Genomic DNA, 12,967 nt, shown 5'->3' with positions numbered 1-12,967 from the left:
TTCAAGCATCAAATCACGAATCAAAATATGTCTAAGCATAGAATCAATCAAGAACAAAGATGAACGCATACAAAGTTCTTTTTACTTCCCTTAATTAAATTAACTAGATGAATGCACCATAGTTAACCCTATTAAGCATGCAATTACTAGTGGTAGCTAATCACTAACAAAAACACTTTCAACGCATTAAGAATCATGAAAGTTTGATCAATTCAAGTCAAGAACACAAGTTAGAACGCTAATCAAGTATGCAAGACTCATTGTTAATTTACCTAAGTAATTTTAGGTTTTTCAACCGAAATTATTAAAGCCTAGAACGCTAGCACCTTAATATGGATTCAATTACATGTTTATCAACCTAAGTATGCATCCAAAGATCAATTAACACATAAAAGATGGAATTGAAGCTCGAAATTAACAATCATGCAAGAACATAATGAAATCGCAATTTTTCAATTAGAAAACCTAAAACCTAAAACATGCTTCATAGTATTCGAAAATCACATAACTAAAATCAACACTTCATCATCACAAGAAATCGCAAATTATAAATCCAAAACAGAAAATTAAAATCGAAATTCATAGAAATCCGAAATAACTTACTTATACAAAACCGAAAACAAAAGATGGTGTTCATGGTTACACTTTTTGATCTTCAAGGATGCAAGAAGCTTCAAAAGGTGGTGGAATGGATGATGGCTACGGCAAGGATGCTTGAATGGAGAGGATGATGCTTCACGGCCTTGAACTTGGAACTTCTGGAAATTGCCGAAACTTGGAAGAGAAGGGGAAGTGTTTGTGGCTTTTGATTCTGAATTTTGTGGTGTGTAGAGGAGCTTCACAAACCTCCTTTATATAGTGAACGGCAAGGGCTAGGGTTCTCTTGAATTTCTCTTTAATTGCATCACTCGACCAATAAGAAAATTGCATGAGAAGTAGAGAGCAAGTAACTTTTCTTTGGCCGAAATCTTCCATGTACTTAGACCTTATTTCGGCCTCCTTGGAATTAGGAATCATATTTCAATACTTATTCCTATATTTTCTAGGAATTATATTTCAATACTTATTCCTATATTTTCTTCTCAAAAATTCCCTAGAAATTCGAAAATAATCCCAAAATATATTTGCCGAAATTCCTTGATATTCTCCTTTATTTTTCACGGCAAAAAGCAATTAGAATGGGCCAATGACTCCTCCAAGACGTCAAGAAGGATCTAGAGACTCATGTGCAAGTCACATGCTTCAAACTTCGGGCCAGACTCTCCCAAATTGGGCCAATTCGAAATCCATATACATTGTTGCCGAAATTCTTCATAAATCTATAACATTCTTGAACTATCTTGAGTCATCTTCAAGACACAGCATCTCCTAGTCTCACCAGGTCTCCTAGCAGCATCAGGACTCCTAGTGTCATCAGGTTTCCTAGTCCAACTGGGACACTGTCAATTCTTCATTTCCGAACATCATTTTTCCGAGCTCTCTCCTAGTTGACTTAGGATTCCTACTTCAACTGGGATTCCTTTTCCTGGTAGGATTAGGAAAGCTTCATTTCTCCATTTCTTTCCCATTTCTGCGCATATAACTCCTTGCCTTCCATTTCCAGACTCAAAACTACCTAAAAACACAAAACAAGTTAGAAATGACATTGTTAAGGAAACAACTAAGCAAAATGTAGAGAGAAATGTACTAAAAATGTAGTAGAAATTAGTCTCAACAGCAGGTTTAGATCAGATTTTATCATGAATGTTATATCATGAGGTTATTAGAGTTGCTAACCTTTTATCGCTTTTTAGGAAAGATAAGTTTAGTTGGCTTAGTTCTTCTCGTATTTAGTCATGTTTTCAGATGAATTTCTACTAATTGCATTTTGTGGAATATTTGAGATGAACTTTGTGATACTGTCTTAGGAGTAAAAGCAACATACAGAATTAAAGAGCTGTAGGAGATAGAAGATGATCGAATTCATTTTGCCACTATTCTGCTTCAACTACCCTTATGCTAACTAGTACTGTAGTCTTCTTTAATTGTCAGACTCCTGGCTGTCTAGGCTCTTTTGTTGTGATGCACATATAATCATCTGTAATTGCTTCAACATTTATCTATGCTTATCCCTCAGATACATATTTACTGAATTTATCATTAGGGGGGCTTGGAATGTGGACTGACCCAGAAGAGCATATCCCTGCAACAATCCAACAATAGCGATACAATTTTGCTCATAGAATTGGCTCATTAGTTTCTGCAAGTCTTTGGTACACCTTGTGATTTTTCTATCTATATTACATATCTGACTGCTTTTTACTCTTTAGTGATTTCAATAAACTAGTGAATGTTGAATATAGCAATGCAGCTGCATTAGATCAAAATTTCAGGTAGAAACCACCTGCTCCAGCTGACCAGGTTTGTTCTTTGGGCACCCATTTTCCTCGACTGTTTATAATGAAAATTCTCTATGACATGTAAGGGAAAATGAAATTTAAAAAAAAAAAATGCCTGGTAGTGTTAGCGAGTGGAGAAGAATTTTTTTTCGATTAGGAACAAGAAAAGAAGACAATAAAGCAAACCCGCTAGGGCAGCCTGCACCTAGCTGATATAACAACAGAACATTAGAAGCAGAAGGGGAAACTTGCAAAAATAGAAGTTCTTGTGGGCCGTGTGTCATTGGAAATTCCTTACTAATCTTTAAGTATGCAGATGACAATAGTGATCCTATTAGTGCTGGATGGAAGTTGCACACTGAACCTTCAGACCATTTATTACACTGATGTGATTCTTCAAAGTTGGAGCAGGCTTACTTGTAATTTTTATTATAGCTGCTAATCTGAAAGCTGAAGTTCACATTTCTACATCTACTCATTGGTTTTTCACTTTTTGTGGTCTATTTGGCAGTGGCAATGTGAAGTTGTGTTTTATGTTGCTTCTGTAGTTCTATCCTCCTAAATAGGCTGCAGTGCAGTATTATTGAGTATGCAAAATAATTGGTCCAAGGAAAACTGTCTGTTGGTTTAAAATGGTGCCCTCCTCCTATTCATACTTTTGAAGCTCAACACCAATGGAAGTAAGAATTCAGGGAATGATTTTTCTACTAATGTCGGGATTCCTTCTGTGCTTTAACGAGGTAATTTAGCCTGGAGAAGCGGTATTCATGCTCTTTATGTTGAATGTGATATGGACGTATGGTTGAGTTATTAAACCATCCATGCTTATGGTGCAAAGCTGCAAGACTTCAATTTATGGTGATTGATCTTGTAGTTTATCCCAACGAAAATAGCGAGCGAAAGGAGGTGGCTGAATGCTGATTGCTTTCCCTGGTTAGGACTTAGGCATGATGCTAAACTGGGTGTTCATGTTTGGGAATGATGCTCTTGGGTTTATGTACTCTGGCAATTTTGTAGATGAGTTGTAGTTTGTAGGCTTTGGCCATCTACCGTACCAAGATTCGAAAAGAAAGTCCTCTGTATGAACTTTTTTCTTTTTCTTTAATAAAGATTTCATTTTTAATACAGCGAGCGATAATTCCACTTTGATCTTTTATGTTTCTGTTTGTTCCTTTTAAGGTATATGCAACCTCTGTTTTCTTTTTCTTTTTTTGGGGCAACCAAAGATTTATTGAATGCATGAAAAGAGAGATGACAAGTAATTGTCGTCTAAAAGAAATGTTTTTTTATTTTTCGATAGTAAAAATAAAATTACAAAACAAATTCCCTAAAACAACCTACTTCTTGAAAGTCAAAATTGAAAACGCTAGGAGTATTTTGATCATTATTAGGAGAGCAACAGGTGACAGACTTATCGAAGCTGACTTTTATCAGATAAATCACAAAAAAGATCCAAACATTTCTTTAAAACCATAGCTTGATGGCAGCTAGCTTCTAGCCAAAAAAAAAAAAAAAACATAAAAATAATAATAATAAAATAAAATGAGATTATCTGCAAAATACAAATGAGAAATGAAGGGGCCAGAGCCTGAAGCTCTTGCTGTCTTCTACTGACCAACTTCCCCAGCAGAGGGCAGAGGTTATCAAATGAGACAGATTTTCCACATAGAACAAATAAATAAGGGATAGAGGATTCCCTTATCTTATCCCTCTAGAAGCAGTCAAGGACTGTCAATTCCCCATTTAGACAATCCTAAGAGCTAGTAGTTGTTACACAATTCATAATAAGCTTAATTATCTCAATAGGAATTTGAATCGGCATCTTCAATAAATTTCCAATTCAATCCATTATAGGCTTTGGAAAGATCAATTCCCCAGTTTTCTTTTGTTCTTTTTTGGTTAGAACAGGGTATCCCCCACCCGTAGACAAGGACTAATCCCTCGAGCCGGGTCGGACCCCATTTTGGAGGGAAGCGCTCCCAACGCTGGCTGCTCCATTCACAAGGCTCGAACTCGAGACCTTGCTTAAGGGGAACAAGCTCTTTACCACTGGAACCACCAAGCGTCAGTGATTTTCTTTTGTTCCCTCGGTATTAGGCATATGCAAGTGCAATATTATATGTATAAAATTCAATTTTATTGGGCTAAACACGGCAAATTTCTTTGTATTATCACATTATTAAATTTGGCACCTATGAATATGCTGCATTTGGCGCCTGTGAAATGCTTTTGGTTTTGTAAAGGGTCAAATTCTAAACTCAAATCTCCACGTTTTTTGTCAACTTACCCAATAAACTTTCACTTTGGTAGAAAACTATTGCTATTGTATCCAACCTCTCACAGAGCAAATATTCCATTTGGATTGAAACATTTTATCCAAACATGTTGTGACAGGTCATTTCGTATTCAATTGGCCGATCTAGTTCATGTCAATAGAGGGAATAGAAAATGATGCTAATATTATACGTCCCCCTTACATATGTATATGTTGGAACAATTCAAGTTGAATGTAGATATATAACAACATACCAACAAGATAAAGAGTCAGCAATTACAGTCACTACTGTAGCTAAAGCCTCAATTTGCATTATTTGAAATGCCATTCTACAACTGTATTTGAAAAAAAAAAAAAAAAAAGAACTCCAAATAAATGACATCTGCTAAAACTGGCTTAAATGATGGAAGCCTGTGACAATAGTTTAACTCGGAAGCAAAAATTAATAGATATTATCTTGCCGGCAAGAATGACGAAACAGCGTTGGTCCTCCAAATTCACTTACTCTCCAACAGTCAATCCAAACCCAAATTTGTAGTCTTTCTTTCTATGATCAATCTGCATGGCATATATTACATTAGTACTTGTCAACAGAGAATCCACAATGTAGGGTACTTTATTAAAAGGAAATGTGCCTAGAGTCTAAGTGCACCAACCTAAAGAAACCAATCAAGAACGTGGAGGGATGATTAATAAACAACTAAAATTTTCATAAATGTCAATATTTCCACTATTCATGGAAATGCATCTAGGTGAGTTGAGTAAACATGTCCGAAAAACAGAAGGAAAAAAGGTAATTGAGTGAAGCATGTTTGCCTCATCTGAAGAGAGAAAAAATACACTAGACCTCACCTCTGCAGAAAGAATAAAATTAAGACCCATATTTAGTCGCTCTTCCAAAAAGGCAGCAGCTACACCATTGGAATCAATCTTTCCTCTAAGACGACACTGCAACAGTAAAAAAAATATTAAGATGAATTAACATAACTTGAAAAAAAATCCACATGAACATTTAGGAACAGAACCCAGATTCCAGCTCTGATTATTAATATCATAACAAGAGCTTTGAATTAATACAAAAGGTTTTATTGACCGGCTTTTGTATCACTATTATACAAAACCTATAAATATCATGCTCAGACCATGAACCATATCATTGATTTTAAGAAACCAGAATTGAAAAGAAATAACAGATGCATTTAATCTGTTGAGAACTATATATTGGTTGCAATAGGAACCATATTCAGAATATCGTTTTGTTGTTTGACTATCAGTCATGAGTCATGACCACATATTCAGACATGAATCCACCAGATCAGTGTCTTAATTGCTAGTAGCAATATAACCTGCCTACTTTCTGGCAAGATAATATTTAACAAAGAATGAGCAAGTAGTGTTGCCTAGCAAGATTCCACTCAATGTGGGATCAAATCGAGTCAACATACTACCAAGAGGCCACATAGTCCACTGACTATAGGAACCTGATACAACACCTCCTAGGTGGTAAAACCCCAACAGCTGTCAGATTCACTGATTGTGTACCTTGCCACGGACTAGTGTGTATAGTGAGATTACAGAGGATGACAGAACAAGAACATATATTTATTGCAGAGAAATAAGAACCATTGAATTATATATATCACAGGGAAAAAATTAAAAAGGCATAAGGACAATGTTTACTCAAGAATCTCTTGGTTTTTATTTTAAATTTTTGTAACAACAAAACCTTGTTTGATTAGTAAACAAAAACAACGGTGTTTCCTTTTTCTTTTTTTTTATAACACTAGTCGTAAGATTTTGAATATTCAGAAGCAAAAGCTACCTGTCGCAGAATGTAATCATAACCGAAGCTAGCTGTCACGTCTCTTGATAAGTAGTTGTACATGAAATCTGATGCTAGAGAAACCTACAAGAAAGAATGAAATTAACATTAGGGAAACCATGAAAAAGAAACAGCATCAAGCTATTCAAACAATCTCCAAAGACTAAACCTAGTGATGCACATTTTGGTCCGGAAGATATTTAATCATAGATCTCCTTTACTCACCTTATCAGACACCTTCTGAACATAGCTCATAGCAACAACTCCAGTACTAGCAACCTGCCCTGTGGCAACCTGAGGGGTAAAAAAAAAACTAGATCAGGGTATTAATCACAATAGTTACACATTAATCACAACACAGAACCACACAAGCACCGGAATAAGAGTCACTCTAAAAGATACTACATTACAAGAAGAATAAAGCAGAAGTCACACCACAGCCAAGATAAGAACCAGAAATCGAAGCACACAAGAAAAGCAGTAAACAACCCTATCCCGCAACACCTCCAGATCCATGCCTCTGTGCTCTTTAAAGCTACTTTTGTGCCTTTCCATCTAAATAATCCAAATAATTAGCCAAGACATCTCCATACAACGAACAGGATTTTACTCCCACAAAAGCATAATACCACAATTGTTGGAAGCTGCTAAGCAATGAATAAGAACCTAATTTGGTATCCTTTCTGGACCAAATAACATGTATTGAGCTTTGATGAGCGGCAATCCAGGCTGACTTCGACCTGGTTTGCTTTCCAAATCACTTCCGCTGGTTCAAACCTTGGTATAGTAGCATCATGGAGAACCGGGGGAAGACCCCGCAGTTAGCCTCAATAATGTTGAGACTGATCTGCAACTACAAACCAACTGCTTGAAAAATTCTTGATATTGAAGATAACTCCACCTCAAATCATTCAGATTCGTTTTCAAACCCAAATTCAAACTCATCATGGACTTTGCAACCACTGCTATATCTGCAGTCTTTAAACACCTACGGTGATTTGACCAAATGCATAGCCTAATAATCCAGCGATCCTGTACCATATGACATCACCAACTTGAAGAATTGCAGAAAATCCGTAGTTATAATGTTTATTTTTTATTGATTTTTTATTCACCATATCTGTGTATGTGTGGGTCTAGATTAGTTTATTTTGCACAAATCTGAGAGCATATTCCTAGATAGTAAATACCCTACATCTTGGATATTGCATTTTTTTATCTTTTAATCGGGGGAGGACATGGGCAAGACCAAGACTGGGATCTCTACATAGGTGTGGAGGTAAAGTGCTCTACCATTGGAGCTAGAAGGCATCGCTGCTATGAGTTTCCACTAATCCAGCCCCTTTAGAAAGATCAGATACCATATATCAGAAGGCTCATGATTTGCTTTACCCCTAAAACTGTGAGATTATTTTACCATGAAGAGGTAGTCAAAAACAGAAACAAAGGTGTACGCATACAGTTAAGTTCTGATATACTTTCTAGGCATATATAAATCCCAATGCATAACATCTCTGGTGCAAGAAGGCAACAAATTGATGATCATTTGTGTGAAACAGAAATATTGCATTACATCGATAGTAGAAAGAAAAATTAAGTATATGATATCAGGATGTTATAATTAAGGGTTCGAGGAGTCATACCATCTTGTCTGTATTGTATCGAGCAGCATAGCCAATACCAGACTTCCGATGCTGACCAGCCCAAAACACTTCACCACCCACGGACAGATTGGGGGTTACACTCTGAAAATCAACCAGCACTTAAGTATTGGATAAACATGCTTATAACTAGTTAGATTGATGGAAAATATGGATCTACTAAGAGAAGCATGCACAGCATTGGCATGAAGACAACAAAACATAGTTAATCACTAAGAAGACAAAATTGATCAAATATAATGAACATCCAAATGAATAGATAAAATGCAGTTCAAAAACATCATAAATATCTCAGAAGTTAAACATACGCATCATATCGAAAGAAACTGAAAGGAATCCGACATAAGCCAAAAAGCCAAGCTTACGAGGAAAATTTAGAAACTTGACTTGAATTGTGAACTCCATGGTGGCGTCACATTAAATTCAATTCAAATAGCTTTCTGGTTGAAACTCAAGTGATAAGAGAACTGAACTTTCTAGGGGTTCTAATATTTACCAGTTGAGAGTATCCTAGGTTAGACAGAAATTTTGATTACTTGCTTTACTCGCAGCAAGTTTGAAAATGAACCTCCCAGCTGCTTCTTAAAACTGCTGCTAGTGGCAACAAAATTCTGAAATAAGCACCTTTGATGGCACGACAATCCCAAACTAAGCCCTAGTATGTTATACATACTATCAAAGTTCTTCTCTTTTTGTACTGAGCTCTTTTCAGAGAGTACTGATGTGACATCACAAACATATGTAGATGCGACAATGTTTACTCTAAATCATACTTGAATATAAAAGTTTAAATAGAATATCCAAAGAATTCACCTGAATATAGTTTGCACCAAACAATGCACCATTCCCTAGTTGAAACTGTGACCGGAAATCCTTACCCTGTACAAAAGTATAGAAAAAGGATTTATAATATTATAGAAAAAGAATTTATAATATTAATAACACAGTGCTTCGCTCAAGATACATATAAAAGATCAATAAAAAAATGTCATTTGAAAGATATAGAAGATAATTCACTCAATTACACTTCCCAAATATAAAACATCACTTTCCTTGGGTGGGAAATTGCAACACATGTGCATTATCTCTGGGATTCAGTTGTTGAAATAGAGGAAAAAGTTAGATGGGTGGACAGAAGTTAGTCTTGAATTACAACAATGATCTAGCCCTTCGAAAACTAATCCACTTAATGTCCAAACTCAAGTGTGTACAAAATTTGCAGCATATTAGTTGAAGTACAAAAGCACAAGAACATTTAACACAAACAGGACATACCTGTTTTTTTTTTAATTCCCCTCCTTAAGAAGTCCAAACACGAGAAAATTAATAACCCTACCTAGTATTTCACCGGATAAATCTAGGTCAGGTGCCTCGTGTTTTCACTCTTCTCTGATTCTACATTGTTTCTTCTTCTGAATCTCTTAAGACACTTTTGAACCAGATCAGTTCAACTAATCCTGATAGCCTATCCTCTTATTTCGAACACCATCAGTAATTTAGCCATCCTAATTTTAGTATAGTCCAAGGGTATCAACTATCCAGGAGGTGATTTATAATTACATTTACAGGGTTAACTTTGTCAATTTTTGAAAAGAAAATGATTAAACAATGATAATGGATCCAGCAGAAGATTCTTATTTATGTTTGTGTGAACAAGCTATAGATGGCGTGAATCAAAAAGCACATTGTCTTTAAGTTCAGCTGAACATTGTGATAGAAACAGAAAAGTACATAACATGTAGAGGTTGAAGTAGCTACAGTTTTTACTTAATAAATGGCATGTACAAATTTTTTTCAGAGAGAGAGTTGCATACAGAGGCACAAAAGAAACAAATTTAATGCCAGAACACTATACCTTGTAATCAAAACTGGCCATGCCATGTGACATGTGTGGCTCGTTGGTAAGCTGTAAATACACACACAGACGTTACCAACTAGCTTATACATTTAAATCCGTAAAACGCAAAAAAAGGGGAAAAAGTCATTTAACGGCGTTGCAAATCACCTGAGAATTAGCCTTCAAAGAAAGATTCTCGGTTAAATCACACTTTACTCTCGCATTGAGCCTCCCATCAGTCAATACTCTCCCGACAAGCATCAGCTGCATAACACCAATTTTTTAACAGGGCAGAGTCACGATTAAAACAAGTGTTGTTGAAAGATATCCATCCCGAAATGAGCAGTTGAAATAAGAGGACTAGAGTCACCTTTGGGTCCAAAAAATTGGCACCAAACTCATACTGAGCAGTGGGAATTTTAATAGTTTCAGTAGACTGGGAAGGAACCTCTGTAGGTCCCATGGTCACACTGTCGACAAAGAAAAGAAAAGAAAAGGGAGTCAGATCAGAATCCGAAATAAACAGCTAGAACATTGATGCAGCAAAGGATTGTGTGATCCAACCTGTGACTGAGTGAGAACTTCTGATTGAGACCTTTGGTAAAGTCGATTCGCATCCCCTCGAAAAGCTCTGGCTTTAAAGACACTGCATATCATCCCATACAACTAATTTCACACTTCAACTAGAGTACACACAGTTCCAGACTCCAACACGAATCACAAAATTGTCTATTTCACAGCGAATTCATATACTTGCAATATGTACAGAAACAAAGTAAAATAAATTGAAAATCCGAGAACAAAAATCGTAGAGTTTCCACAGATATAGAGAGAGCAAAGCAGGAAGCATATAATCAATCGCAGAGTGAGAGTGAGAGAGGGACTGACTGTAAGCTTCGCGGGAGATCTCGTCGTAGGGAATAGGGCAAGGGAGATTGAGGTAATCGACTCTCTCATTCTGTTTGGGAGTATCAGGAGCAGCAGTGGGTGGAGGAGGAACGAGGCCCGCCATTGTTGAAAGCTTCGACTATGAAGAAGAAGAAGAAGAAGACGAAGCAAGAGTTGAGAGTGGTTTAGGGGAGATCGAGGGAGAGAGTCTGCTCTCTCTTTCTAATGTCAAAACCTCCGGACTCTAAAACCCTAGTATCGGCTGTTTTGGGTTAAAACTTGCGAGGAATCAAATGGGCCGTTGATACCTTTTGCTTTTGTAGCCTTCTAGGTAAAGTAATTTTCAAGCAAGATGAAAATAAATACCAATATCACTACATATCCAAAATTAAAGAAAAATGTTTCTAGTCATCTTTTGCTTTTCTAGACTAATAGGGAAGCAAAATTTAAAGCTTTATAATACATAAATTATATGGAAGCTGTTGGAGTTGCTCTAAAAGAACTATAATATAAAGTGGTTCCAATAATCAAAAAATTCAATGGAAATATCGAGAAAATTCTAATGTTAGTAAATGTTGTAAACAAACAGTAAAAAGTTAGAAGAATATATGGAATTTTAAATGAAGTTATTTGAGATATTTATTTAGTCAATTATCCACTGTATTTTTAGAAAGAAAATATGTTAAACAAATTATATGGAATCAATTTGAACTAATGTTTTTAACAATCCGTTGACAACCTTGTTAGTAAAACCATGCTCTCTCTTTCTCTCGAGAGCAAAACCCTAAGACCGCAACATGCCTTACTGGGCGGCGGCGGCTCTGCAAATGTCTTGACTCTCGAAAGAGAGGTTGTCCGGCCGCGTGGTGGCTTGGTAATTTGGAGTTGGAAGGGTGGCGGCGCTCGTCTTTCTTCTCCCCTATTTGGCAGCGTCAGCGATGGGCTTCGACGTTGTCCCATGATGGCGGTCGGTTTGGCTGCGAAAACTCGAGATTTCATTTCGCCGGCGTTAAGCGGTGCTGGGCCTTTCGCTCTGGGGGAGGTAGGATGGGGTTTCGTTGATGGCTGGGGTCAAGGCTATCTGGTTTCAGATCCGAGAGGGGGTTCTCCGGAAGTGATGGATTGCTGGGATCGAGCAGTCTCTGACGGGGTTGTGCGTTATCCCGGAGGCTGTGCTAGATCGGGTTCGGGTTCAGGCCGAGGAATTACTGTGGACACGGCTGTGTTCGGTAGTCTTTGTGGGGAGGATGAAGATGATGGAGCGGCGGCTCTAACGGCGAAGGTCGACGGCAGTGCGACTGATGGAGTTAGGCTGAAAAGACACATGTGGGCTCAATGGGTTACGGATTTGGTTTACCCTACTCATTGGGCCTACATCTGGAGTGGAGGGGCTTCTTGGGTCTTGATCTGGTCGGTGGGCTTCAGCTTTGGGCTCACCGATCTAGTGTTTCAAGTGGGACGGCTTATCTTTTTGCCATGGGATTGGATTGGTTCGGTCTCACTGGCATATTACTTTTTAAATTTTGTTTGGACCGCAAAAACCAGTGCCTTAGTTGTTACCATTTATGCCTGGTGGATGGTTGTCATCCGCTGCTTCGAGGTGTCTGGTTTTTGTTAGAATAATGGTGCTTGGACTTCCTAAAAGGTGGGTGTACTCGGGATTTTTTGGGATTTTATTCTTCTAGAATAGGGTGTCATGAGGTTCTAAGGAACGATTGCTTTCTGTCGACCCCATTGGGGTGTTTCGTTTTTGTACTGCTCGCTGAATCTAATGAAAGGGCTGACCTATTTCGTTCAAAAAAAAAATGTTTATTGTAATTTGGATTAAATTACGCCGACAAATATCAATTACTATTCACTTAACATATCTCAATTTTCCAATGTTCTCCGACCTCTCTCTTCTCCATTCCTGCAACAGGATCACCTTATGCGTGTATTCGGACCGAAGAGATTTGTGATGATCAAACCAGCGGAAGAGCGTCAAGCCGTGATGATCGAGGAGAGACTATGGATTGCGGGTGTTCGGCAAAGCCGGGAGGATGATATGGGGATGGACCCCAAAATGAAGCCAATTTACATTGGAACTGGTTCTGTCAACTTTGATTA

General features: G+C 37.4%; 1 protein-coding gene and 1 long non-coding RNA gene across 2 annotated transcripts; one reads left to right on the top strand and one right to left on the bottom strand.

Moving 5' to 3' along the window:
- The first annotated feature begins 1,964 nt into the window (after positions 1–1,964).
- Positions 1,965–3,475, top strand: LOC133712806 (uncharacterized). Its single transcript, XR_009847614.1, has 2 exons — positions 1,965–3,118; positions 3,253–3,475. It is a non-coding gene; the product is annotated as an uncharacterized LOC133712806 (long non-coding RNA).
- A 1,336-nt stretch (positions 3,476–4,811) lies between these two features.
- Positions 4,812–11,147, bottom strand: LOC133712359 (mitochondrial import receptor subunit TOM40-1-like). Its single transcript, XM_062138470.1, has 11 exons — positions 10,862–11,147; positions 10,538–10,619; positions 10,344–10,443; positions 10,142–10,237; positions 9,992–10,042; positions 8,950–9,015; positions 8,119–8,220; positions 6,701–6,769; positions 6,476–6,559; positions 5,506–5,601; positions 4,812–5,211 (listed from the first exon to the last, which is right to left on the bottom strand). The coding sequence occupies exons 1-11, from the start codon at positions 10,983–10,985 to the stop codon at positions 5,155–5,157; spliced, it is 927 nt and encodes a 308-aa protein (XP_061994454.1). The 5' UTR covers positions 10,986–11,147; the 3' UTR covers positions 4,812–5,154.
- Between the last annotated feature and the right edge of the window lie 1,820 nt (positions 11,148–12,967).

This window comes from Rosa rugosa, chromosome 5, assembly GCF_958449725.1.
Source record: "Rosa rugosa chromosome 5, drRosRugo1.1, whole genome shotgun sequence".
Taxonomy (NCBI): Eukaryota; Viridiplantae; Streptophyta; class Magnoliopsida; order Rosales; family Rosaceae; genus Rosa; species Rosa rugosa.
The sequence above is the reverse complement of the archived record's forward strand: the minus strand, read 5'-3'. Positions and strand labels throughout refer to the sequence as shown.

What these genes read in the sequence shown, in the direction of transcription:
- LOC133712359 (XM_062138470.1), bottom strand. Translation starts at nt 10,985, where the DNA reads ATGGCGGGCCTCGTTCCTCCTCCACCCACTGCTGCTCCTGATACTCCC. An exon ending in CTTTGAAGGCTAATTCTCAG is followed by an intron (nt 10,043 to 10,141) that starts GTGATTTGCAAC and finishes GTGTATTTACAG; the next exon opens with CTTACCAACGAGCCACACAT. An exon ending in GATACAATACAGACAAGATG is followed by an intron (nt 6,770 to 8,118) that starts GTATGACTCCTC and finishes TTTACCCCTCAG; the next exon opens with GTTGCCACAGGGCAGGTTGC.